The sequence below is a fragment of the Cyprinodon tularosa genome, unplaced genomic scaffold (assembly GCF_016077235.1).
Source record: "Cyprinodon tularosa strain WSP-4 unplaced genomic scaffold, ASM1607723v1 ctg7, whole genome shotgun sequence".
In the NCBI taxonomy this organism is placed as follows: Eukaryota; Metazoa; Chordata; class Actinopteri; order Cyprinodontiformes; family Cyprinodontidae; genus Cyprinodon; species Cyprinodon tularosa.
The window spans coordinates 193,570-219,911 of record NW_024039451.1 but is presented as its reverse complement, the minus strand read 5'-3'; the positions used below and the strand labels follow the sequence as shown (position 1 = coordinate 219,911).

At 38.8% G+C, this 26,342-nt stretch overlaps 1 protein-coding gene across 1 annotated transcript in view; it reads right to left on the bottom strand.

The window, feature by feature from the left end:
* si:ch211-196i2.1 (collagen alpha-1(I) chain) overlaps positions 1-26,342 on the bottom strand; it is a 170,673-nt gene that overhangs the window by 122,162 nt on the left and 22,169 nt on the right. The window contains exons 2-4 of the mRNA XM_038268314.1: positions 5,542-5,689; positions 4,534-4,692; positions 2,435-2,627 (exon numbers count right to left, since the gene is read on the bottom strand). Coding sequence (XP_038124242.1) covers positions 2,435-2,627; positions 4,534-4,692; positions 5,542-5,689 — 500 coding nt within the window. The remainder of the gene's footprint in view (positions 1-2,434; positions 2,628-4,533; positions 4,693-5,541; positions 5,690-26,342) is intronic.

Below are 26,342 nucleotides of genomic sequence, written 5' to 3'. Positions count from 1 at the left end.
CCCTCTCAGTCCTCTGGGACATAGAGACCAGCAGCAATCTGGATAACTGTTTTAGTTGAGCTTGGTTAGATGCCTCGTTCAGCTGTTCTTGGAGCTGCACCACATTCTTCTTATGCCAGAGCTGTAGAAGTTTGTCAGCCTGTATCAAAGCCATGCTTTATCAGCTTCCATTACTTTCTGTTGCCTCTAAAATATATCAGAGTATGTTCCGTTCCTGTCTAATGTCTAGTGACTTGAACAAGAACGGAGATGATTAGAAATGCATCAACTGTGACTTGGACAAACGATGATCCAGAGAAAATGGTGTCAGCATTTCACAAAGTGAAAACAGTCATAGGTGTTGCTTACTAAAGACATGTCACCATGTGGTGGTTAGGATATAAAGAATCCTTTTTATTTGATGCTCTGAACAGATCCAGATGTGTTCTATGTGATCCTTTAATGACAGTCACACTGCCTGCTCCACCCCTCAGGCTGCATTTCTGGTTGTTGTAAAAACAGGATATCCTTAAAGCAAAGCTTGATGCCTTAACAGGCATAAGTAATCATCCCAAGTCACCTTCTTAAGTTAGCGCAGGATGAGGTTATTAAACCAGATGCAAAGGCAATTATATTTTAACCTTTTCAGCAAACATACTCAAGCAATATTTGTTCTGTGATTGGTTTTGTGACAAAGGTATGGTAATGTAAGGGTGTGGAAACTATTTGCAGATATCCTAAAACAAATCCATGCACTCTAAGATTTCTCAGGGGTGTCAAACTCAAGTCCTGGAGGGCGAGTTCAGATACAATCATCCAATACACGGTAATTACCTCCTCAGCTTGCAGTCAAGTTCTGAAGATGACCTGATTATTTGATTTAAGTGCACTGAAGCAGAGACACATTTAAAAAGTTCAGCCAGACTGGAGTTTGACATCTTTGAATTAGATTCTCGACTTTGTGAAGAACGACAACTTGGTGAGTCAGGAAAATTAGTCTAAAATAACTTTAATCACATGTTCTTCACAAAGTAGGGAACGATTTTAGAGTCTACCCTCTCAAACTTAATGAAAATAGATCAGACTTAAAAATGTAGAATATTAACCTCAAGTACAATATTTTTTATATCAATTGGGTTCTGCATAATTAACCAAGTTTATGTAGAACAACATCAAACTTCTGAATAAAAACTTTTGAGTGACTTGTCGATGAATGGCATAAATTAAAGTTTGGTTAAAATCTCTTGAACAGCAGTATAGTTTACCCCCTTAAGGCATCTTTCAATGATCCAATTCATACAGTCAATTTAAACCCTTGCAGTTGCATCTATGTTTTCAGGATGGAATATGTTTTGTTAATAAGATTTAATGTTTTTTAAGAATTCCTTTTCCCCATTCTAATCTCAAGTTGCCTTTTGTGATATACATGTTTAAAGTGATACTGTCGTGGGAAAAAGTATTCAAGAGAGAGAGAACAGATCAGCATACAGCCTTTGTGGCACAACATTCTGCTCTGTTCTGCTAGAGCAGGGTTCGCCCCCCCTTACTTAGAACACTGCAAAAGTAGTCAAAGTCAAAACAAGTTACAGACACTTTGGTTAACGGCAACATGTTATGAATAAACCTTGAGAAAGAATCTAGTTTGTTTTGGGAAGAAGCTATGTCTGGTCTACAAACACCATCCTGCAGAGAATTGTGTGGCCTTGAGAGAGAAACAGACTGAGTGAAAACTTTTATAGTGAGTAAATGGGATAAATTAATATATAATAAGAGAGAGATAAAAAATTTCTGACAACATAACAGAATTTCTGACAGTTCCTAAAAGAAACAACACAAATTATAAAAACATTACAGCTAACAGAACTAGGCAAGAGTATCAGGATCTGCAGATATTCAAAATCGAGAATCAGATTTGGAACTAGAAAATGGATGGATCGGTGCTTTATTTATTATGACAATAACTTATCTTATGTTTAATTCTATTCGGTCCAATTTGCTAAAAACAGAAAATACTGTATAGCATTAAGACTGAATTATCAAAAACATCCTCCCTTTTCTTTGGTTTTTTGGTTCGAAGTCTGTAAGAAAATGAGTCAGAAATATTGCTGGAAACCAATCCCTGAAAGCTACTGTACATTTTATATTGTGGCCACTTTAAAGGCAGCAGTGACTTTACATTTAACTGACTTTAACCCCTTATAAACTTAAGAATTGATGCATACCCACACCAGTCACCAAGCCCTAACCTGGAAGGAAATATGTTGTGACTCTGCATAAAGAGACGTGCTTTCTTCAAAAAGCCCTGTATCTTTTTTTTTTTTTTTGTAACTGACTTTGTTAATGTTAGCTCCCAGTTAAAAAAGGCCATTCTAAATTCTACAGGGTAGCTGATAAGCCATGACTAATGAGCAAGGTTATTTGAACGTATTGAAGCCCAACTCTGAAAGCAGCTTACTTCAAATGGAGCTTCTAAGGCCTCCAGGATGCCTCCAACCATGAGGAGACCATCAGTTCCGATCTCCAAGCCATGGTTGACCCAGTCCACGCTTTCCAGCAGCAAGCAGTCCACATACAGCCGTAGATGGTCGGAGGACACACTGAAGGCTATGTGATGCCATTTTCCGTCACACAGGCCACTGACTGGGAACCTAAACAGAAACATTATTGTTATGACAGACATTGGTTTTAATTATGTGTCCTAAAAATGATTAAATCCCTGTTCAAGGATAGAGAAAAACAAGGTTTTGTGTGGTTTTGTTTTGGGCTTTTTCCCTTTTACACGCCAAGCATTGTAAAAGATGATTCCTGCTGAATGTGTAGAAATCGTCTTTCTTGACGGTTAAACTTTATAATCAGAATTAAAGGCAAAAGCAAAGTTTTAGGAAAACTTCACCTGAAAAAAGACTCAAGAACTTATACAAGTCACCAATTTAGGAGACTACACTAAATTCCTGTTGCTTTTCAGAGAAAAAATTTGTAAAAAAAATCCCAAAATGATTAAAATCTTTGCAAAGTATTAAATGAGAACATGAAATTAGGATGTATAAACATTAAAGTAATAGTTCCTGAAACTTACGCAGACATATATTTAAAAAATACATGTTGATGTAAATAGATCTATATTGAAACAAATACCTTGTTAAATGAACAAATAAAAGAATACATATTTAAGTAAAAAAAATACATCTTAAATAAATACGTATCGAAATAAATATATCTTGAAATTAAAGCATTAAGAAATGTAATAGATTTCACTTCGTAATGAAATACATCTTAATAAACTTCAATCTTTAATGAGGAAATCTATTTGCGGAATATTTTCCAATAGTTTATTTATTTTTAAAATGTATTTATTTTATAATAAAACAGCTCTCCGTATGTATAACCTAGGATCAACAATGTTTAAAATGCAAACCATTTCTGTAAAACTACTTTTGAGGTTCTCACCACTGTTTGCCTCTAAATAATCCAACTTGTTGGACAAGCAGGCTCATAAATCAACAATAAAAACTTTGCACAGCAGATCGGTATCTCTTTTTGCCACCTCTTGATGATGTATTCCTTTAATGTTTGTTTTTTCTTTGCAGGAAAGAACAAGCCAAGACGCCTCAACAAATCATTTTACCAGAGAAACAGCTAAATGGAGTCACTTTCAAACAAATGCATCAGCTGTGAACAGATTTCCTGCTTCAGGGGGCAAACGGCACCCTGGAAGCACATTTCCATACAGTGAAGATAAATGCAGGACTGGGCATGAGAGCCTTTATAAAACTGTCTGGCACGAATGCTGTAAACACTGTGAGAGAGCTTTTGGAAAAGGCTTCAATTCGGAGGCATTCTTTTGTTTGGAGCGGTGCTTACAACTGACGCTGTGGCTGCTGAAAACAAGCATAAAGTTTTATAAACCTAAAACTCAGCAGAAGAGGAATGTTTTCAAGCCTATTTAGTTCCTATGATAAAAAAAATAAAATGTTGTAGTTAGAAGCCTTATTTGCAACCTGAAAAGATTATTCTATTAGCATATATATACACACACACATTATATATATATATATATATATATATATATATATATATATATATATATATATATATATATATATATATATATATACATATATATATATACACATATACATATATATATATATACACATAAGATGTATTTCATTACGAAGCAAAATCTATTACATTTCTTAATAAACTTCAATCTTTAATGAGGAAATCTATTTGCAGAATATTTTCCAATAGTTTATTTATCAAAAAGTCAAAAAGCCTTTATTGTCATTATATTCTGCAATGGATACAATGAGGGGATACAATGAGGACACAATTTTTAAAATGTATTTACTTTATAATAAAAATTATATATATATATATATATATATATATATATATACATATATATATATATATATATATATATATACATACATACATACATACATACATACATACATACATACATACATACATACATACATACATACATACAAACAAACAAACAAACACACACACACAACACACACATATATATAAATCAGGCATACTCACTCGTAATGTCGCTGCTGCGTTCCTATGAAAATGATGGCGTAGGCGCTGATCCGAATCTGCAGCATGATAAGACTGTCGGGGCTGAGGATGGTGAACACGCTGTGTTCTTCCCTCTGAAGACTACGAAGCTGCATCAGTAAACTGAACTCGTCTGGCAGACTGTAGATGAGAACAGATTAATGGATTCACTGGGATTTTATCTGACGATTCAGCTTCAAGTAGTGGTTAACATGTTTTCTAGTGTGATGTGCATTTCACTGAGCCTACTCTTATTCTGATACCAATTCATCATTTCAAAAGCAAGCAAATAGTTTTTAGATCCTTGAAGATTTCAGGGAACTGTTAAATCTTTTGTTTGAAAATGCATATTACGACAGCACGAAGAAAATACCAATACATGGCAATACTCTAAATTAACACTGAAATAAAATTAGTTGTTTATGCATCCATGTTATACATTGAATTTTTAAATTTAAAAGAAATCTAAAAAGTAAAATGGAAAATTTTTCCATTTCAAAATCTAAAACCGTTTGTTATTTTTTTCCTTTCTTTTTTATGGCTTAATGAGAGCAGTGGGCTTTACGCTGCCCTGCACGGCTTTTAAAACTTGGTTTGAATGGCGACAAAGCCATTCTCAAGCACATATCAAGGCGCTCATTCGTGAGCCTGGGAAACATGCAATAATATATAAATGTTTTAAATCAGGTTGGGTCCGGATTAGCCAGCAGGTGGGATCCGGACCCCTGTAATCTAATCCGTGACCTTTACTCTAGATGCTCAATGCTGGCACAAGAAGTTGCTTTAACTGTACAAAGAATAGAATTTAGGGAGATAAATTAAAAATACCCTTATTTATGCTGCTGTATGGAACATAAATAATGCCCATTGAAAAAAAAAAAAAGCATAAGATAAACACTTTATTATCACAATGTAATGAAACAGCAAAACTTGAAGGGAAATCAATACTTTTGAAAGTACTTTTGCTTCTTCAGAGTAGAGTAAACAAACCTATTGCTGAAAATCTGTTCCAGAGGGAGAGTCAAGGTGGCGTACTGTCCAACTCTGACCGACGGACAACTGGCGCCCCCTACAATCATGGAGGAGTTACTGCGCTCCGACACCTGGGGTAAAAGCTCCTGCAGTATATTCACCTCTTCTGTAAGGAGACCACAGAGAAAGAGATGGACATATGACAACTTACATTAACAGATTCAGTGTTTAAATATTCTCATTAGTTAATTATCCTTTTTTAATGTTTCCAGCATACAGAAAAAACACAGAAAAAAAGAAAGGTTGGCTTCTGTTTACATTAATTTTTGTTTTATATCGTTTGTGTGCAAGAAAACCACACACATGCTTGAACTGGAAGTAAACCGGACTTTTGCTCAGTTTCTTTGAAGACAATCCGGGCAAAAGTCAAGTTGCCCTCTGGTTTAAGCCGGTTTCTGGCTGCAATGAGTGAACATTTACACAGGCATGTGTAAGAAAAACAATAAAACTTCAATATCTACAAAGTGACAGATTGAATTATCTGAAAATGTTTTCATAGCAATAAAAATATCTATGATTAAAAATTGCAAGCACAAATAACTGACGAACAATATAACAACAGATGATGATGATGTTGAAAAAAAGCACAAAGTAGGACCTTAACAACAAAGAATAAGAAATAAAGATTGAAACAAAAACACAACATAACTAATCCACTACTAATCCCAGCAGATGAAAAAAATTAAAATTAAAGATAAACAAGACATCTTAAAGCTCTAAAACTCAACCTGTAAGTGCATGGTTGTATTTTTCTATGTCTTTTACAATGTATATGTTTTGGTTTTTTTTTTGCTGTTTAAAATGTTTTTTTTTTTTTTTATATAAATAAAAAAGCAAGGGACTCGTAACCTGTCAGGGGTGAACCCCTAGCCTGGGTGCCATTCCGAACTTAGTCCCGCCCACGAGGTTTGAGGTCGGGAAGTTCGGTCTGGCTCTGCTCCATAGTAGCGCGAGTATTATCGCCCACCCTCTGTCGATCCAATCAAATTCTCAGGGCGGGCTTTATACGATGATGGACAGATGATCAACAGTAACGTAATCTACCACGTCACCAAAGCGCGCTTGGGTGACAACAACAATGGCTGCCGCTGGAGAGTTGAGGTGAGTAGATTCTGCTATTAGGTCTGTTCTAGAAGATATCGACAGCAAATTAATTTTAAAAGAGGAACAGAGAAACGCGATCAAGGCTCATCTTCTTATTCTAGGCGTGCAACTGCACGCTTTGATTTTTGTTGACAACAACTATGCATCGCTTAACATACGTCACGCACTCCGCTGCTCTTATTGGTTGTAGGTCTATCCAATTGAGTGCAGAGGCATTTTTTTTCCTGGTTCATTCAAAACACGCCCCATAATCACAGCTCTATGGAGCAGTATCAGACTCATATTTTGACTAGAATTGAGTAGGACTACGTCAGGCTAGTGAACCCCACCTTTCGCCCATAAAAGGGGCAAAAAAAGGGCTGCCAACTGCCTAAAAAAAAAAAAAGGGACGCCTCATGTGACCAGATTGCCTTTACCCCTCCTGGCATGGTGATTTTTTTCCCCAGCCCCCTTTATGTGTGAAATTAATATTTTTTAACTATTTGACTCAAATCTGTTTTGAATTAGATGCATATTTGTGGATGACATGACCACGTGGGAAAAAAAAATCATTATCCAGCAATTCCCTTTGATAAAAAAGTAAACTTTGCTGAATAAAATAAGTATCTTAAACATAAGCCTGTCCTGCTTAACTTCAAACTGTAAAAATGAATATAAAACAATAGTGCATGTTTCTGGTGCAGCAGCAAACTTGTGCAAACTGGTAAACATATTTGTGCCTTAAATGCAATGACTGTAGGCTATAGTTGTAAAACAGAAAAAGAAATTATTAGCTCAATGCCACATAATGTGGCGATAGCCTACTTTTTCCATTTGTATTTTCTCTGAGCTCTTCTAGCAGTGAGGAGTTGTTTGTCTTGAGTGCTGCAGAGTAAAAGTCTGAGCAAGACAGTTCATAATGATGCTGACAATGAGCTCACCTTTAATTAATTCAGTGGAACAACAGAACTTGATTAAGGAGAAAATCCTCTTCACAAAACCAGTTGAAGATGGGATGCTGAGGTCAAAAGACACAGCAGCTTGGATGTTGGGAAGGTCAGCTGCCTGAAGAACCTCAATCGACCTCTCTGCTGTTCCTTTTTCCTGCAGTTTACCATAAGTTTTGTATTTAACATGCCCTTTCTCTTCATTTTCCTTTAGCTTTTTAATGACTATTCTTTTACTCTCAAACTAATACAGGACAAAGTGCGTTCCTTTTCCATTAAATACGGGAACGATTTTGTTTTTCAAGGGACGGTTGGCAACCCTAGTCACAAAGGCCAGTGACCGTGAGGTACAGACGGATGGCATGAAATTAACCTTTCCTTTAGGTTTGTAGTAATCCTTCTGAGTCTGAGAGTATTTTATCTACGTATTAAAGCAGTGCATACAAGACAATTCAGTTACCAACCTTGAAATAAACACTGCCGTGTTCAGGCAACACATTCTCTCTCCTAACTCTTCAAATGCTGCTGCTGGTCAAAGTTCCATGCGCTTCACATACGATCACGTAGGGGGTAACCCTTGCACCATAAACTGAAGCACAGAATATTTTCTAAATTTTAGCCTACAAAATTTGTTGGATAGTTTTAGGAATATAGTGTAACATGTACAGTATTTCCCAGACTATAAGGGGCTACTTTTTTCCCACACTTTTAACTATGTGGTTTACAAGAAGATGAAGCTTTTCTGTGGATTTTTCATAACTGCCAGAGGGGGAAGTCAAAGTTTGATATGAAACAAAAGGGGGCTAATCTCAAGAACATGCTAGTGCCAGGCATGGCGGACACCGAGGCCGTTTATCAATATGTGTACTTGTGTGTTTTAATGTGCTTGTGTACTCGCAAAACGTCATAAGCCTCAGCCCTAGTGCTGATCCAATTCACAAGAACAGCAGACCGAGAACGTATAAAGTCCCCGGATGTTGTTCCCTCCCTATTTACAGAGTATGCATCAGAGCAGACTTGTCCGTTCTTGAGATTGACAGCTGTCCCAGCATGCACTGCGGCAGCAGCAGCTTTCAATGGAGCGCTCCATTGAAAGTTATGTCTCTTTTCTGTTGTTGTTGTTCAATAAAAATACGTTTTAAGATCATTTGAGGCGAGAATAAGATACTGTTAAATGAGGAAGTTATGTCCCCTAAAAAAGCCGTTGCGCCTCGGGGGCTTCCTCACGGTTCTTTTCCTGGAAGCAAGTTATTTACTACTCTTAACTCAAACTGGGCAAAACCATATAAAAAAGGACTATAAAACAGGAGTAAAAAATAACAGAGTTTATTCCAGATCAGGTCGTTACAGGACAGAGAAAATGCTTGGAGCTTGCACAGCTGTGGGCTAAAAAATCACGTCCGCGAGCATCCGGCAAAAATTGAGCCCCGAACAAGGTCATCTCCTGCTTCTTATAGCTCATGAGTCTATGTGTTGCATTATGTTGATGTTTAGCTTTCCGTATCAGAAACTGACACGCCATCCATGTCTTGAACTTCATGCAGCTTGCCTCTATGCCTCAGGGTTACAGATAGCTCTCCTCTATCAGACCGGCTCCCAGATGTGCCCATATCCTGTGTTTTTTTTAAAACACAAAGGCTGTCCTGATTAGATGACCTCCGTACACACAGTGACATCCACAATGTGAAAGAAGGCCTTCTACTCTGTCTAATCTGGCTAACAGAATAACAATGCACATGATGTATAAAGAATAAATCTAACAATACTTTAAAGTGACATTATATGTTCCATTTACCGATTAAATGCATAATTAAAGAAATTCCGAAGTTGAGATGACCGAGGCAACCAGCGGACCTCCGAGGCTAACGGCGGCCAGGGCTAACCGCTTAGCCTCTCTCTGCATAGCCATGTGGGGCTGCAGGCTCTGATTGCATTTTTTTTGTTTTATTCCTTTTACGGCTTATAGTAAGGTGCGCTTTATAGTCAAAAAAATAAGGACTAGTGTTTTTTTTAGGTTTAGGGTAATTTTGGGTCAGTGGTAATTTTTTATTTTTTTTTTTCTTACTTTACACTTCATGGATATTTTTCACAAGTTCTTGCTACAACCTTTCATGCACCCCACACATCAGTAACTGAGAGACGTATTCCCGTCGTTTCAGAGTTGTAGTCCTAATATCAGAAAGTTGCTAAACTCTTTAAAAAACCAATAAGAGGGGCACCGCTAAATGAGGACCAAATCATCTTATAAAAATCAGTGTTGTTTTAATTATGAAGAACTCTAACACCAGATCATAAGACACTTCATGGTCCATTCTGGGTTTCTGAAGACTGCCTTAGAAGACACTGAAACTTGGTAACATCTGCAACCCAATTTATCCAGTCTGCTGGCACTTTGAGAAACCGCAGCATGCTGTGAACACACCACTCATTTAAAGGCCAACTACAATCTGCGGTGCAACAGACTTTTAAAAGGATTCCTTTTAGCCACAGTGCCAAACATTGGTCTACCTCACCCCCCACTCACTGATTTCCTGTCAGTGGTTAGAAGTTATATGAGAACCTTTCATTTTTACCCCCAGAGAGCAGCTAAAGTGCCATTCATCATGTGCAGCCCACAGGTGTTTTTGCTTGAACAGCTCCTTTCAGATGAACGCAGTTCTTCATTATACCTGGAGAAAGTGAGTCACCACTCCAGAGCGGGAGCGAGACACTGGTGCCGAAGATATATGCCAACCTTACAACTGACAGGGACCAGTCTGAACAGAAATGCCAATGACATTATGTAAGACATGAGTCCAAGATTTATTAGCGTGATGTGTTTGAGCACCATGGAAGAGAAAGCATCCACTCAACCAGCTTTTGTCAGAAGGCTCTATATGCAAAGAGACTTAATGAAAGCACTTTTAAAAAAAATCCCCTCAGGGATCTACTGACTACAGTATGAACATGTTTCAGACTGAAGCTGGATATCTGCCAAACATCGGAGAAGCAGATTAAGCCCAACTCCTGTCAGGCATGTTTTAAAATAAGTGGGTCCAAATCTGCCAGCCCCTTTGGAAGCTCATTATCTCTTGCTCCCATTAAAGCCAGGAAAATCTCCGGTTCACTGAAGGCTGTATGTTCAAACTCTGCTGCCAAGAGAACATTTTTAATTTCTGAGGAGCCTAAACATTTGAAGCATATAAATGCTGGTTGGACATCAACTCTAACTGTCATTTAAAAATTATTCGGGGCCACCTTGGGTACAGCCAATACAAGGACTTGTGATTGATTCAGACATAGAGTGTCAGAGATTCTGGAGTTTAAGTCCTGATACGGACACTGATTTAAAAGAAAAGATAATAGAATATGCATTTCAAGTCAATCAACTGTCAAAAGTACATATTCAGAAATAGGACTACAAGAAAAATCTTTCAAAAAATAAAGTAAAAAAGAAAAAAGTACCCACTAAACCTAATAACAGCATCACCCTCGCCATAACACTTTTACAGTAACTGATTAATCTTTTAAATGTTTTAAAGAGGGGTTACACTAATCCATTACAGCAAGCTAACCAGGTCAAAAAGCAACACAGTAATCCCAGATCATCATACTACTACCACCATGTTTAAAAGTGAATATGCTGAATTCAGAAAACCTTTTTATCTCATAAGTCTTGTCCTACAAGTCTTAGATGTTATCTGGAGGATTCTTTTTTTGTAAATGTTGTATGGTGTTTGTGTTCTTTGTTTAAATTCTGGTTTAGGATCCCTCAGATGGATGGATGGAATCATATTTCAACGCTATTTTTTTAGGTTATTGAATGATATAAAAATCAGAATGCAGATCTAAGACATAAGCATGTCAGCAACTGTTAGAGGCAAAATCTTTTTTTCCACCATTACCTGCAGAAATGTACAGAGTATGGTACACATGATAGGGAAGTTAACTGTAATTTTGCAGATTTCAGGTTTTATTAACAAACACTGCAGGTAAGTGTGGAACTAACCTAAATGAATGCAGGTAAATGCTTCATGCACAGTGCTGAGCACAATGGAGGATTGGTGATGCTATAGGATTGTTTTTCTATTACAGGTCCTGAAAACAATGTCAGAGTGCATATCATCGTGTTCTGTATCTTAGGCCTTTTCTAGAACTGTGATAAACTCAGCACTAAGAGTGCCAAGATGAATCCTGAAGAAAACCTAAGAAAACCTGATGGCTGAGCTGAAATAAAATAATATAAGATAGGAGTTAGGACTTTGGGCTATCTGCAGCAAAGGGGTCTAAACTTTTTACGATGGACCAACATTCTCAAACAGAGTAGCTGATGGCCCAAGAAACTATTTCTGTGCATTTGTTTTCTTTTTGTTATACAAAATGCTAAAAAAACAAAAAACAAATATTATTGAAGATATAGATACGATTTTGATACTTTCACACTTTTTAAAAGAAAGACTTTTCTAAGCTTTTTGTTTAAAATCGTGTGGCAGAGCAACAATAACTGGTCTGTTTAAAAAAAAAACTTTCTGTACTAACCATTTATATGTAAATGGCTTTTCTATAAATGTTGCTTAATGTTTGTGGACAGTAACCACTAAATTACAGCAACAAGGTTCAGCAATTAAACATTTAAGAGATCTAAATCTGTCAGTAAAAAAATATGCCCTAAAAGACATATAAAGAGTGAAATACTAATGCTGAAGAACACAGATGTATCATATATGATTTTATATATATATAAAATCTGGGGGGTTACATAATATAATATATATAAATAAATACATAAATAAATAAATAAATAAATAACTACTGTATAATATAGAGACCTCTAACCCCACATTGCTCCCTGGGCGCCTTGCAAGGGCAAACTGTTCCCCAACGTGATGGGTTAAATGCAGAAAGTGAATTTCATTGCTCTGTACTAGAGACAGTGTAACGACAATAATAAGTAGAGAAGTTGAGAATTTGAAGCACTGAATATTTCTTTGTGTTTAGTTCTGTTCAAAGTCAAGCAAACTTTTACAGTCAAGATTATGCCAGGATTGATTTGGCTCAGATTTTGAATTCCATGTTTTTAAGGTGTTTATTTCTCCAATACTTTCATAAACAAACAATTTCCTCACATTTCGAAGGATGAACTCTTTGCCAAACCCTCATTATTTTAAGAAATAACATCCAACTTTTATCCTGACGCCAAGACAATTACAACAACACAACAAAGGCCTGTTTCACTGGAGCCTTTGATTAGTTGTCCTTGTATTCAGGAATGCTTTATTGTTTCCCTATCCATACAACATCATCAAAACCATCAAAAAAAAAATCCCCCTAATAATGGTGAGGATTAAAGAAAAGTCTTAAGTTGCAATATTCAAATGATCGCTAATTGGGAGCCTTTGGAAGCATTTCAAACACTCACTGATCTGCTGCACTTAGTTTCTGCATTAAGCTCCACCTGTGTGGTATTCTATGGCTTGAGGCAAACCTAAAGAAAACCTCAATTGTTTTTAATCTTCAATCAAACGATAAGTCCATGATAGCAGGAAAAAGAGGCTGAAGAGGAAAATAGAGAAGGAGGCATGTGGTTCATTTTATTAACAAAAGATTTTATCTAAAACGTCTTGTCCTCTAAGATGTCTTCTTCAAATAGACAGGATGCAGCTGTGTTGCAATGAAGGATATGTGGACCAACTGACACAAAAACTAGTAGCCAAGGCAGACAAATTAAAAGGCTGAACTAGGCTATGCAGAAAACAACACAGAAAATCTAACGAGGATCTTCCTATAACTACAGAAAACACTAGAATGAAACGTGGGACTAAATGGTAAAAGGCATGTACTTATATAGCACCTTTATTCAAGTCAGGAGACTTAGACTTGACCAAAGCGCTTTACACTACATTCATTCACCCATTCACGCACACACACTGTTGGTGGCAAACTACATTGTAGCCACATCTGCCCTGGGGCTCACTGACAGAAGCGGGGCTGCCGTACACTGGCGCCACCGGGCCCTCTGACCACCATCAGTAGACAATGCAGGTGAAGTGTCTTGCCCAAGAACGACACAACAACACTGAAAGTCGGAGTCGGGGCTTGAACCATCAATCTTTTGATTTCAGGGCAGACTCCTACATCCAACGCCACTGTCTCCCCAAATTACAGACAATCTGGCATCAACTAAAGAACATTAACAGAAATGAAGGCGAGACAAAAGCAACCTAACTTTAAAAATAAAGTATCTAAGGGTTATAAGTTTACAGTTGCTGAAGAGACACAAAGGTGCTAAAATAAATATATATATATATATATATATATATATATATATATATATATATATATATATATATATATATATATATATAAAGAGCGAGAGAGAGAGAGAGAGAGAACTCATCTACCATTCCATCCATCCATTTTCTGTCACCCTTTATTCCAGCTGGGGTCATGAGGGGTGCTGGTGCCCATTTCCAGCCGTCTACAAGTGAAAGGCGGGGTACACTCTGGACAGGTCGCCAGTCTATTGCAGGGCAGCACAGAGACAAACAGGGAGAACAACCATTCACACACACACACACACACACACACCTAAGGGGAATTTAGAGAAGCCAATTAACATAACAGTTGTTGGACTGTGGGAGGAAGCCAGGGTACCTGGAGAAAAACCACACATGCTCAGGGAGAACGTTCAAACTCCCTGCAGAAAGACCCCAGGCCGAGAATCGAACCTTCTTGCTGTAAGGCAGCATTGCTACCCACTGCGCCACTGAGTAGCCCTAATTTACCAATCAATAAAAATCTATCAAAAAACCTACTTTGGGAAACAAAACAAAAACACTTCTGATGTTAGGCAAACCCTGACTGCAGTGGTTTGGATGTTAAAGAAGGGAAATCAAGTGTAAGCAACAGTTGGAGACTGAGGCGCAGTTTCAACGGGGTTAGCCCTTTCTGCTTGTTGCGTTTTATTTCTACGTATTTTTTTCTGTGTAACACACCTATTATTTTTCAATAATCATAAATTCTTAAATAAACAATACCATGTTGAAAGTGGGACGTCAACTTTTTCTGCTTTTTTTTTACTGCATTTCCATTTGTTATGTTGATCCCTGCCCCTCTGTGGTTTTTAGGAGTACTGCACCTACATCCGTATAAACTATAAAAATGGTACAGCGCTTCTATAGGCTAGAGCACGGTGCGCACAGACCGGAGCGACAACCAAATACATGAGTGTATCTCTCCCTTTAAACTGTATATGATCGATGCTGGTACAATGAATGGCCCCAGACAACATCCAAGACTCACTTTGTGTTACATTCGGTTGTCTTTAAACTGTTACATTTCTACAACAGAAAAAAACACCAGTTTTGGGGCACAATTGTCTTTTGTTCTTTCAAAAAAGGGGCCAAAATAATGTCCAATTATTCAATATCAATGTACATTTGTCAGGACTCCTGTTTTGTGTCTGTGTTTTCTGTATTTGTCTCCCTTTATCCACCAGGAGGAGCCTGGTTCTGGTGCGCCTCCTCACACACCTGCGGATGGTTTCCTCGTTAAACGGAGTGTTCTTAAACTGCTGACTGTCACTACCTCGACGCCAGAGTGTTTGCCAGTTTAGGGTACTCTAGCCAAGCTGAGTTTTTGCTGAGTTGTTGTCAACCTGAGTTTGTTTCGTCTTTGCCTCTTGGCAGGAAGTCATCCTGCTAACTGGATCTCTCGGACCTTCACTCCCTGGAAGGATAAACTGAGCTTCAAACTGAGCTGGGATTCAAACAGGAGGTCTGGATTCACGTTCCCCCAGAGATCGTTTGAGCTTTCCACTGAGAAAGGGATTATTCTCCACTACGACCCGTTCAAGTACCGCAGGAAATCTGAGTGGCATCAACCACAGTCTGGGTAAAACCTGTTCTGCCCTCCACCGAATCAAACACGGCAACCACGGCACACAGACAGAAGTCAAGGACACAACAACTTCACTGGAAACGTGAGTCAGCAACCAAAACCTCTTCAAGCTTCACGAGTCAAATTCCCCACTGAGCCTGAACTAACCGCTGTGTCTTCCCCTCACTTTGCAGTTCCGGTTGAGCAGTGTTCAGAGCAACACTTCTCCCTCTGTTTACTTCTTCAATAAAACCCGTTGAACCTTTCCCCTGGTCTCTCTGTTCGGTTTTCTGCATTTTTGGGTCAGTATTTTGTAACATCATTACATATTTATTCTATTTTTTTAATTTGATGGTAAAGCGTATCACAGTCACATCTATCCACTCAAAGTTTGACCAATAGTCACTGTTCTTGAATGTGAGTAATGTAAAGAAGAAGCCTCTTTCATTGAGCTAAGATCTGGAAACAAAGATGCTTGAAATAATATTTTTCCTATTGGCGCAGAGTCCTTTCCTGTGGTAACTAACAAAATTTATAAAAAATTTGTTTACATACAATGTATTTTTTCAGTTAAATTTATGCTTTTATTCGGCAGCTCTCTAGACAGTCTGTGATTTTGATGAAAACATTTTACAGTAGTAGCCATTCATAATTTCCCCACTTTCCCTGATGGGCCCGTGGCTGGTCCCCTATTCCTTTTTAAATATAAATATTTGTACTAAAATATTCAATCATGATTTCTGGATGTTAACATCGAAAGAAAATCTTCATCTCCTGGTCAGAGTAAAAAAATATGCACGCCCAGGAGAAGGAGGGGGTCACTTCAGTAGCTGGAAGTTGGAGGGGAGTTTGCTGGGAGTTGCAGGGAAGGTGGCTGCCATTCGGCTGGCGTTTAACTGGGAATGGCTGCTACTGTAGCTATGACCTTTAAATTGTCATTACTGGTTGATATTATCCCATTAATTCCTCTTTATCAAAAAACTTCTCAAGCTTGAATTCTAAATGTATAAAATATAAAAAAGCGCTGCATCTGTAGGCAGTTTACCATCTGCTGTTTACTTACATTGTTTGTAGATGTGTTGATCACAGACTCAATTAAATGTTCCATAGTTTCTTTTCCTTGCAACATTTAATTAAACTGCCTCCCATTTTCCTCTTACAATGCCGTCATACTCAGACCCAGATCCTAACTTTCCAGGTGGACACCACAAGTGCAGATGCCACTAATTTACCAGCTCTATGTGCTTTTTCCTGGTCCAAAATAATCTATCTAAGGACAAGATGCCACCTGGCTCCACTTCCCCTGATTACAGTAGCTGGAAGTTACCCAGACTTCCTCTCTCCACATTGGCAAGCACTGAATAACTGACTTAGATCCTATCATAGATTTTATATCAGACATGTCACAACCTGTCACTAACATCTCATGGTTTCCAAGGGGCAGAATAATATTACTTCCCAATGATAGACGAGTCGACGACCTTCTTTTTCAGTTCAAAAGTTCACCACAACTGCAGGTTAGTGGTTTTTTTTTTGTTTAATTTCCACAAAAAAAAGGCTGATTGAGACAGTTGATACACATTTTCTTTCTATTATCTTTTAGTTTCTGATAATAAATATATGCCTATAAACACCAAAAGATATGTTTTAAACCATCATAAAATATTCTCAGGCAAAGTCTTAATGTATCAGCCCTTATATCACAGTAATCCTTTTAAGTGCCTTTCTCTGCAATTCTTCAGGCATTTTTAAGACTTTACTTTAGATTTTCACTTCTGTAAGGTAATAAATTATGAATTATTCTGGAAGGGAATCATCTTTTCTTTTTCTTATGTTGCTAATATCACATCCCTTCGACAGGTTACTTAAAGGCATACTATGCAACATTTTTCAGTTAATTAATGTGTTCCATAACGTTTTGGATGATTAAATGAGTCATTTCAAGTCGAACAAAGGTTTTCTCGGCTGCCCTGGTGGTCTGTAGGGGAAATACCGTACTTGCAATTGCAGGAGCCCTCGGCCCGCACCCAAAGGCTCAGAAGTCTCAAGCATCGCGAGAGAATCGGTCTTTCTTTACGGCGAGAACTGCTACACGCCCCCAGTGAAAGGCATGTTCGTTGCTAGCGCAGTGGCGATATTTGTGCAGTTATCATGGCTGAACCAGTGAGAAAACAGCGAAATCCCATGTCGGAGCAGGCAAGAAAGAGGAAAAGGGCTCCGGACAGAGAGAGGAGTCTTACACGGTTGAACATTGGGCAAGCTTTTTCCGAATGGCGAGAGCTAAAAGAAAAAGAAGGCTGCAAGGCTGACGCGGACCTCACGTTTCTGCTGATGCGATTGTAAGTAACATTGGAATGGTTTCTCTCTCTCTCTGTGTGCATGTTCATACTTTCACTGTGTTAGTCATTGTTTGTACTGCCTTTTTTTCGACTTTTGTATGATTGTGGTCTGTTGCTGAGTAGCTAAGTAGCTAGCGGGATGTTCGTTTTATTAGTTAGCAAGTTAGTTAGCTTGCTGCCTAAACATTGTTGTTGTGGTAGGTGATAACTGCATCGCTCGCTATTTGGCAAACTTGCTTCACATGTGAAGTATCTCAAGACTGTGTATTTACCAGAAACCAGGAGGACAGCTGAGCATATTTACGACAGTGCACTTTTACTTTCGCCCTCTGGGGGGAGCCTCGCTGGAAAATCAATACCGGTTGCATAGTATACCATTAAGCAGCTAACCCCCATTCATCTGCCTCTAGCCTGTGGCTCTCCAGTTTTCAGTTGAGGCTACATAGGTGGCTACCAAATCCCCTCCGGAAAAGAGTCTGTGTTCGCTAGCCGACTCAGACTACTTGCTGCCTACGATTCAGAAGAGCTGAACGTAGTGTCTTGTTTTTCCTGCGTTTCAAACCGGATTGAAGACAGTGTTTTTTGAACCCACGGAACAGCCGGGCCAATTGCTGTTCTGCCATAGAGCCACATAAGCCGCTGACCCATGCCACACCTGTTCTGGGGCTGCCTTGAACTGTGAAACTACTGGACCATGACCCATTGGTTCAGCTGCTGCCCAGAGCTGTACTGCTGCTGTCTGAGCCACTCCTAAAAGCTACTTGCCGCCTAAACGGTACCTCCGTCCTAAGTCCTGCAAAGTTTTCTTCTATTGTTATTAACTGAACTTAAAAAAAAAAACATTCTAGGAGTCCATATTATGGAAGACTAAAAAAATCTGGTGAGTCAGCAAATTGCAGTCATAGTCATTTAATTAATAATCACTCAATGGTTTTACCCTCAGTTTGAATGGCCTATTAATTACAGTACTAATAGCTTTACCTTTCTGAATTGCTCACAAAAGCAAAAATATATATATATTTATGATCCTTCAGCTGGTCCTATTTATCTACAATATTAAGCTAAAAAAGTGCCTTAATATCAGTTTAATAATTAGCTTTTTTGTCAAGTTGACTGAACCATTTTGACACAACAATTATAGTTAGTCGATCATTGGACAAGAGTTAAAGGGCTCAACAAACAACAATAATCATTCTAAAATCCATTTATTCTCTATACCCTTATATATACTCATTATATTAAAAATGAGAAAAAACATCCTTATTTCAAGTTGTATAAATAACTTGCACAAACGATAACGGATTGCATGTAGTGTCTTTCTCCCTCAAAAAACACCTGGATGAGTTCTTCTGACTGGTTGACGCTCCGGCGTCTGAAGTTCAAATTTATGAACTCAAGGGTTCAATGCTCAGATGCGCCGCTGGACCTCTTGACACCATCCCCCATAAACTTTGCATTTCAATCAGATGCTTTGACTCCCAAAACGCGTTCAATGTGAACGCAACATTAGAAACAAACTCTGGATTTAACAGAAACTGAATGCTTTTAAAGGAATAGTACACCCAAAACATGATTAGCCTTCATTTTCTACTCACCCCCCATGCTGAACAAAACTCTGGAGTACTTTTTTGATATCTCAAATGCATCTGGAGATCTGGGAGGCTTCTTGCTGTCTGCTGACATTCAAATAATGGAGGTCTATGGCGCCTGAGACAGAAAGGTCCACAAAAGTCCACAAAAACGTGTCAATATTCCTCCATACTGCTCGTCCAATGTAATCCAAGTGTCCTGAGTGGGTAGCATCCAGAATTTACTCGAAACGAAGTCATTTAGAACGTTTTAGAGCCTAAACAGTAGTGTATAGGATTTCCTAATAGCGCCCCCATGCGCGCTCACGATTCTACGGAAGCCGGCAGACCAAACCGGAAGGAAGTGCGCATTCAGCGTCTGCTCTGCCGATAATGCAAGCGTAGAAGAAGAAATGTGCTGTTTACCTGTGCAAAGAAAGAAACAATGAAAGAAAAATGTCTGAGGACTTCAGTGTTGAGGAAGAGCATGAGTTCTTTGCCGAGCTGAATGCGCTGGTTTGGTCTGCCGGCTTCCGTAGCGTCGTGAGCGCGCATGGGGGCGCTATTAGGAAATCCTATACACTACTGTTTATGCTCTAAAAACATTCTAAATGACTTCGTTTCGAGTAAATTATGGACGCTACCCACTCAGGACACTTGGAATACATTGGACGAGCAGTATGGAGGAATATTGACACGTTTTTATGGACTTTTATGGACCTTTCTGTCTCGGGCGCCATAGACCTCCATTATTTGAATGTCAGCAGACAGCAAGAAGCCTCCCAGATCTCCAGATGCATTTGAGATATCAAAAAAGTACTCCAGAGTTTTGTTCAGCATGGGGGTGAGTAGAAAATGAAGGCTAATCATGTTTTGGGTGTACTATTCCTTTAAGGTAGAATTAAAATGAATTAAAAAAACTACAAAAGAAACACCGAAATGTGTTTCTGAATTTAATCAGTACGATTTCAGATAATCGGTAAACCAAAGGCTATTTATCATTTAAATGATAAACATTTTAAAAAATGTAACGGATGCTATTAGCAGTGTAAATGTGGAGTTTTTATAATTTATTTTTGATCAAATAGACCGCCTAAACACACTTTGGACCAATGCAGGTGGAGAAAGTGAGCTGCAGAGTTTAAACATCTTCAGAAATGACAGCATTTAGAGCAAGGACAAACATTCATCTTTCACCTGTTAAGATTAAGGTACTGATTACACAAATGAAAACAGCTTCACTGACTAACTCTGAATGCAGGAGGTTCAGGAGCCAGTTTAAATACCTGAACATCAGCTCCTCGTGTTTTGTGAAGGACTCTGAGGCAAAGGTCATGAGAGAAAGGATCTTACTGCAGGGGGATCCGACCCATTCATCAGAGATTTGGTCCACTGTTTGACACATATTGACCCTCAGGGCAAAAACTCTGAGGTTAACTTAAGTACGATGAACCAACTTCTATGTCAGAGCCTCTGAGACGGGTTATAGTTAGCCTCAGGCTTTCTCAGAAATGTGGGTGTGTCATTATAAACCATGTGGGGGCAGGACTCTAAAACAGACAGTGAAGTCATGACTTCAGTAAAGAGCCTTCATCATTTTCAGACAATGCAGGCTTTGTATAAGATATAAGAAAACAGCAAAGAGCTTCCCCTCCCCCACCTATTGCAACAAGCAGTCACAGTTGTGTAGGTTGGCCAAACAGGAGGAAAATGGGTGATATCATCTCAAACAAAAATCTGCTAGTGTGAAGAAGGAACAGAAAAAAAGGGTTCCCACTCATATTTTTTTATGAGCTTCAGAATCTTTGATATTTTTTCTTTGTCAGAGCAAATTGCCATCTTTGGAAGGCTACATCTACACACAGAGAAAAAGGTTCTACCGCTCCTCCATTGAGAGCTTGCTGACCTACTGCATCATAGTATGGTTCGGCAGCTCCACCGCTGCCGACAGGGAGAGGCTGCAGAGGGTGATAAAGGCGGCGCAGAGGATTATCGGTCGCCCTCTCCCCTCCCTGGCAGACATTTACTCCACCCGGTGCCTCAGCAGAGCCAGGGCCATCTCCAAGGACAGCTCCCACCCTGGCTCCACCCTGTTTGACCTGTTGCCCTCTGGAAGGTGCTACAGGCAAATGAGGATCAGGACAAACAGACTCAAGAACAGTTTCTTCCCCCGAGCCATTGCCGCCCTCAACTCCGACCTGCACTGACGGACACTTTTCACCTGGTTTGCATTATTGCCCAAGCCATTGCCCCCCCTCAACTCCGACCTGCACTGTCGGTCACTTTACACCTGTTTTGCACTATCCCCCCCCCACAATCTGTGCCAGTACTGTTTTACATTTCCTTTTCACTGTTTACATTTCCTTTTCACTGTTTACATTTCCTTTTAATATATTTATATATATTTTTTGTAACTGTTTACATTTCCTTTCCTTTAATATATCTATATATTTTTTATATATTTTTATTTTATTTTTATTTCACGGTAGCTGTTATGGAAGTCCCAAATCTCATTGTATTTGTCACAGAATATAATGACAATAAAGGCTTTTTGACTTGACTTTTGACTTTGAAAAAAAACTCTCTGTATGGAGAGGCAGTAACCACAGAAACGGGTGAAGTCTTAATACCTTTTCACTTAGGAACCTAATTTCAAAAATGTTTGTTTAGACCCGCAACCGCCAAATAAAAAGCATTATAGTTGGAGTAAATGTCAAAATTCCAGATACAGTATAGCCAGTGATGCACAATGTCCCCATTTATTAGCATATTATTCTCCATCTCTTCCTTACATAAAGCAAATGCTTCCTATTTCTAGCAATAACGATGATGAGAACAAAACGTATTTGCTCTTCACAGATTTCTTGCATATAATCCTAGTAAATAAAATCAAAAATCAGTTCCAGTAAAGTGAATATGCAAACTAACTTGAATTTAGCAAGCTTCATTAGTAGATTGTAAAAAATCTAATTTTATCTGAATATATAAGGTTAATCATCTTCAGGGACCAGGACGGTTATTTTGAAAAGTAACATTAATGAATGGAACAAGATTGGTTGACCCTTATGCACAATGGCTGGACGATCTGACAGGATTACCTCCGACTGAGTGATCTACACCAGCTAACTTAAAATGAGAGTGTATAGAAAAAAAATAAATAAATAGAGAACTATCCAAAATTCTACCGAGCTGCCATGCGCCGAGGCCAGAAAATATCCGTTTAGCGAACTTAAATCATTGTAAAGAATGAAATACTACATCTTAATGGTGAAACACACTTGCATGACTGTGTGGGCAACGTTACTCAACCGAAGCAAAATCTATTACCATGAAAGATCATTTTTTTTATTAACCTTAACTTATAAGGTATGAAAAAAATACCTATAGTATTTTCATAATCACTTATGGCCAGTCCCCTTATTTTATTGCAGTACATTACTTACAGCTGCTGTTTTTTTGTTTTTGTTTTTTTTTTGTCTGGTTGTGGCAGATATATGATGATTTTTCTATTGCCTGTTACTTATGTCAACCAACAAAATCCCATTTTAATTTCCATGTGTAGTCGACCCTGTGCTGATTTGTATCGGCCACCTCCAGTTGTCTTCTGTAGAGCTCTGATGGTATGTGCAGAAAAAAGATCTACACTAGTTATGGTTGTTTTGTAAAATTCCATAAAAATCAATGAGGTGTTGGAGTAACTTTGGTAGACCTTAGATTAGGCCACAATGTGTTGTTTCTTAAAACATGTAGGCCTACTTCATGTTGCCAGATAGATTGTATGCATGTAAATTCTTGGATTTAATTTAAATAAAACTGGGGTAAAGCCCGTAATATCAATTAGAGGATGTGAGACACCTGTTTCAAAAAGGAAGAATAGAGCCTGGCCAATCGGACTGAATTACACTCAGCATAGTTCAGTTTGTTAAACCGCCATTAATAGATCTGACCAATCACAGCGCGGAAGGCGGGACTTCACAATGAGTAGGGGTGGAACGGTTCACAAAATCCACAGTTCGGTTCACGGTTTTGTGGTCACGGTTTTCGGTTCGGTATATGTTGATTGCTAGCCTGACATGTTGGTCGTGTTGCTGTTAGCATAAACAAAACGTGTTGCACAATGCTTGCACACTGTTGCACTTTTATCCACTTTCTTTCCGCCGTCATCGTAGGTCACTCTAAATGCAAAGTGGTCCCATACAGCAGACCTATAAAGTGCTGCTGGCGCGTCTTCCAACTCCTGTTCTTTCCCACTCGCCATACCCACACAATTCTCCACAACAACTGATTTTTTTCTGCTACACCCGGCTACGCTGCTTCGCTTCTTCTTCTTGTTTACTACTGGTGGTTGGCTTTGGTCGCAGTACCGCCACCTTCTGCTCTGGAGTGTAATCGCTTCACCTATGAGAAAAAGGAGCAGCGCATGAACCGAGCGCAACACACGCGAACCGAACCGAGACAGTCGAACCGAATGGTTCGGACTGTTTTCATAAACCGTTCCATCCCTAACAATGAGTCACTATCAGCACAAGAATTACCCATAATGCAGCAGCATAGCAATACCATTTTCCTTTTATGTTCTTTGTGTAAGAAAAGCTTTCACAATTAATGAAGACAAAATATAAGAGTAAGAGTGCCTGTAAGTAGAATAAACAACTTAAAACATTCAAGATGATCTTCAGCTTATTTCTGAGGCTGACCCCAGTCTGCGTACGAAATAAGGATGCAGGATCTCATCTTTTTGAGCATTTTCCTCATGATAACAAGGGAGAGCCAAAAAAAAAACGAAAAAAAAAGTTATCTAATGAGTGACGAACTGAGCCTTTTGGGTCACAAATTGGAATCAGAGCTGCCTTCACTTAAGATGAATCCATGTTCTTCCCATCCATCTCGTGCTTCACTTAAAGACACTCCTGTGCCTCAGCTACAGGGCTTCCATCAACAAGATAGGCAAGTATCTGTCGATTCCTGGCACCGCTTTCAAGACCAAGAAGTCCTCTCACTTTGCTTCAAATTCGTGGCAAACTCTCACATTTTATGTATTATTCATAGCAGTCTCTGCAATTTTCAAATGTCAATAATGTGCAGGAAAAATGTCTCAATCAATACAGTTACTTATGTTCACTGGCAGGGCTGCACATGGATGGAGAAAGCCTCAAAAATGCCCCTAATTTCAGAATTGCATAATTTGCTGAGTCCTGATAAAGACCAGAGGCAAAATCAAGGACGTCTATTAATAGAGCTGTTTCTTCATGAAGAAGCAGGTGTAAGTGAAGTCGTATTCTCTCTATCCACTCTGGAAACTTCTAGGCGTTTTGTATAAGTCGTTGGCTGTAAGAGAATGATACAAAAAATGACCTCCTGCAGTTCTATAAAAGATGAAACATAAACCCGCTGTTAAAGCTGCAGGGAACAGATCGTACTGAGGAGCTGGGCTTTATGTTTTTACAGATGTGTTTTCTTTCCATGAATTTGGATGCTAAGTGAGGGGATGGAAGACGCACATCAACCTACAAAAGATGTTAATATCCCTCAAATCCATTAGCAAAAAGGTACAAAACAGGGAAAAAAAGAGAAAACTCAATGCACACATCTGGAGAAGTTGACTGTCCAGGCATGTAGACCCTTTGGATGGAAATAAACAACACCTGCAATCATCAGCTGGCCTGTGAACAACCTCTGAAAAGCTTTTTATCATCTAATTCCTGCAGTTAATATAATTTTCTTAAATCACTTAACAACCACAAGATTGAAAGAATACCAGGGACTTTTTACGCGACTGCATCCCAATATACACAATTACAATACCATTGTCTCTTCCCTGCCATGTTCTGACCTTCGTTCTGTGGTTCCACGAAGCCACACAGCCAGATGAGGAATGTCTGGATCCAAACTGCAAACACATGCGATGGGGCGGTGTGGGGGCGCATGGTGCATGCAACTTTCCATACCAGCAAGAAAAATAGAGCGGCAGAGGGCAGGGAGGCCAGAACCAGGCTGTAAATTAGCCTTTATGTGAGCTGAAGGGGGTCGAGACGGGGGTTTTGGGGGCGACTCAGGGAGCTGTTGGATCACGTAAAGATCCGCCTGAGTTGATGACAGTGAAACCTGATCCTAACTGGAGGGGGGGGGGGGTGGATGAACCACCAAGAAATCATCAGCAGAGAGCAATTGATGAAAAAGAGAAGGGGTTAGAATGTCCTAAAAAACATGAATATATCTGCCAACACTATCTGAACAGACGGAAATGACTTTTAATATCCCATCCCCTTCAGGATTATTGAAGCTTTAGCATGCGTGGTGCGGTTACATGTGGTTCATGTAGCCATGCATCACTGCAGGAAGATTAAAGATTCCAAGTCCTGAAAACAAACCATGTTGAAGCTCACACTTCAAACATGTCACTGAGTAAACACAAGCATGGAAAGACTGCTTTTCAGCCTTAGATACTAATCTGACTTCAGATTGACAAACAAAAGCTGAGGCATATACATGTCTGGGAATGCCACCATTAGTTAATTAAAACTTTAAATCTCATTTAACTCGGGATAATTTAACCACTGTGCTAAACAAAGATATTTAAATGTTTTATATGGATTTTTGCTTAGCTTTTTTTAACTTTTTGGATTTTAACAAGAATTACATGATGGCATCCTCTACCAAGGAGAAAAATATAAAATGTTTATTTCTTACATAAAAATCAGGTTACCAATACATTGGTACCTGCTGTTAAAACATTACATCCATCTTTTAGCCAATAGGAAAGTTTTTAATCTTTAAAGGAATAGTACACCCAAAACATGATTAGCCTTCATTTTCTACTCACCCCCATGCTGAACAACACTCTGGAGTACTTTTTTGATATCTCAAATGCATCTGGAGATCTGGGAGGCTTCTTGCTGTCTGCTGATATTCAAATAATGGAGGTCTATTGTGTCAGAGACAGAAAGGTCCATAAAAGTCCACAA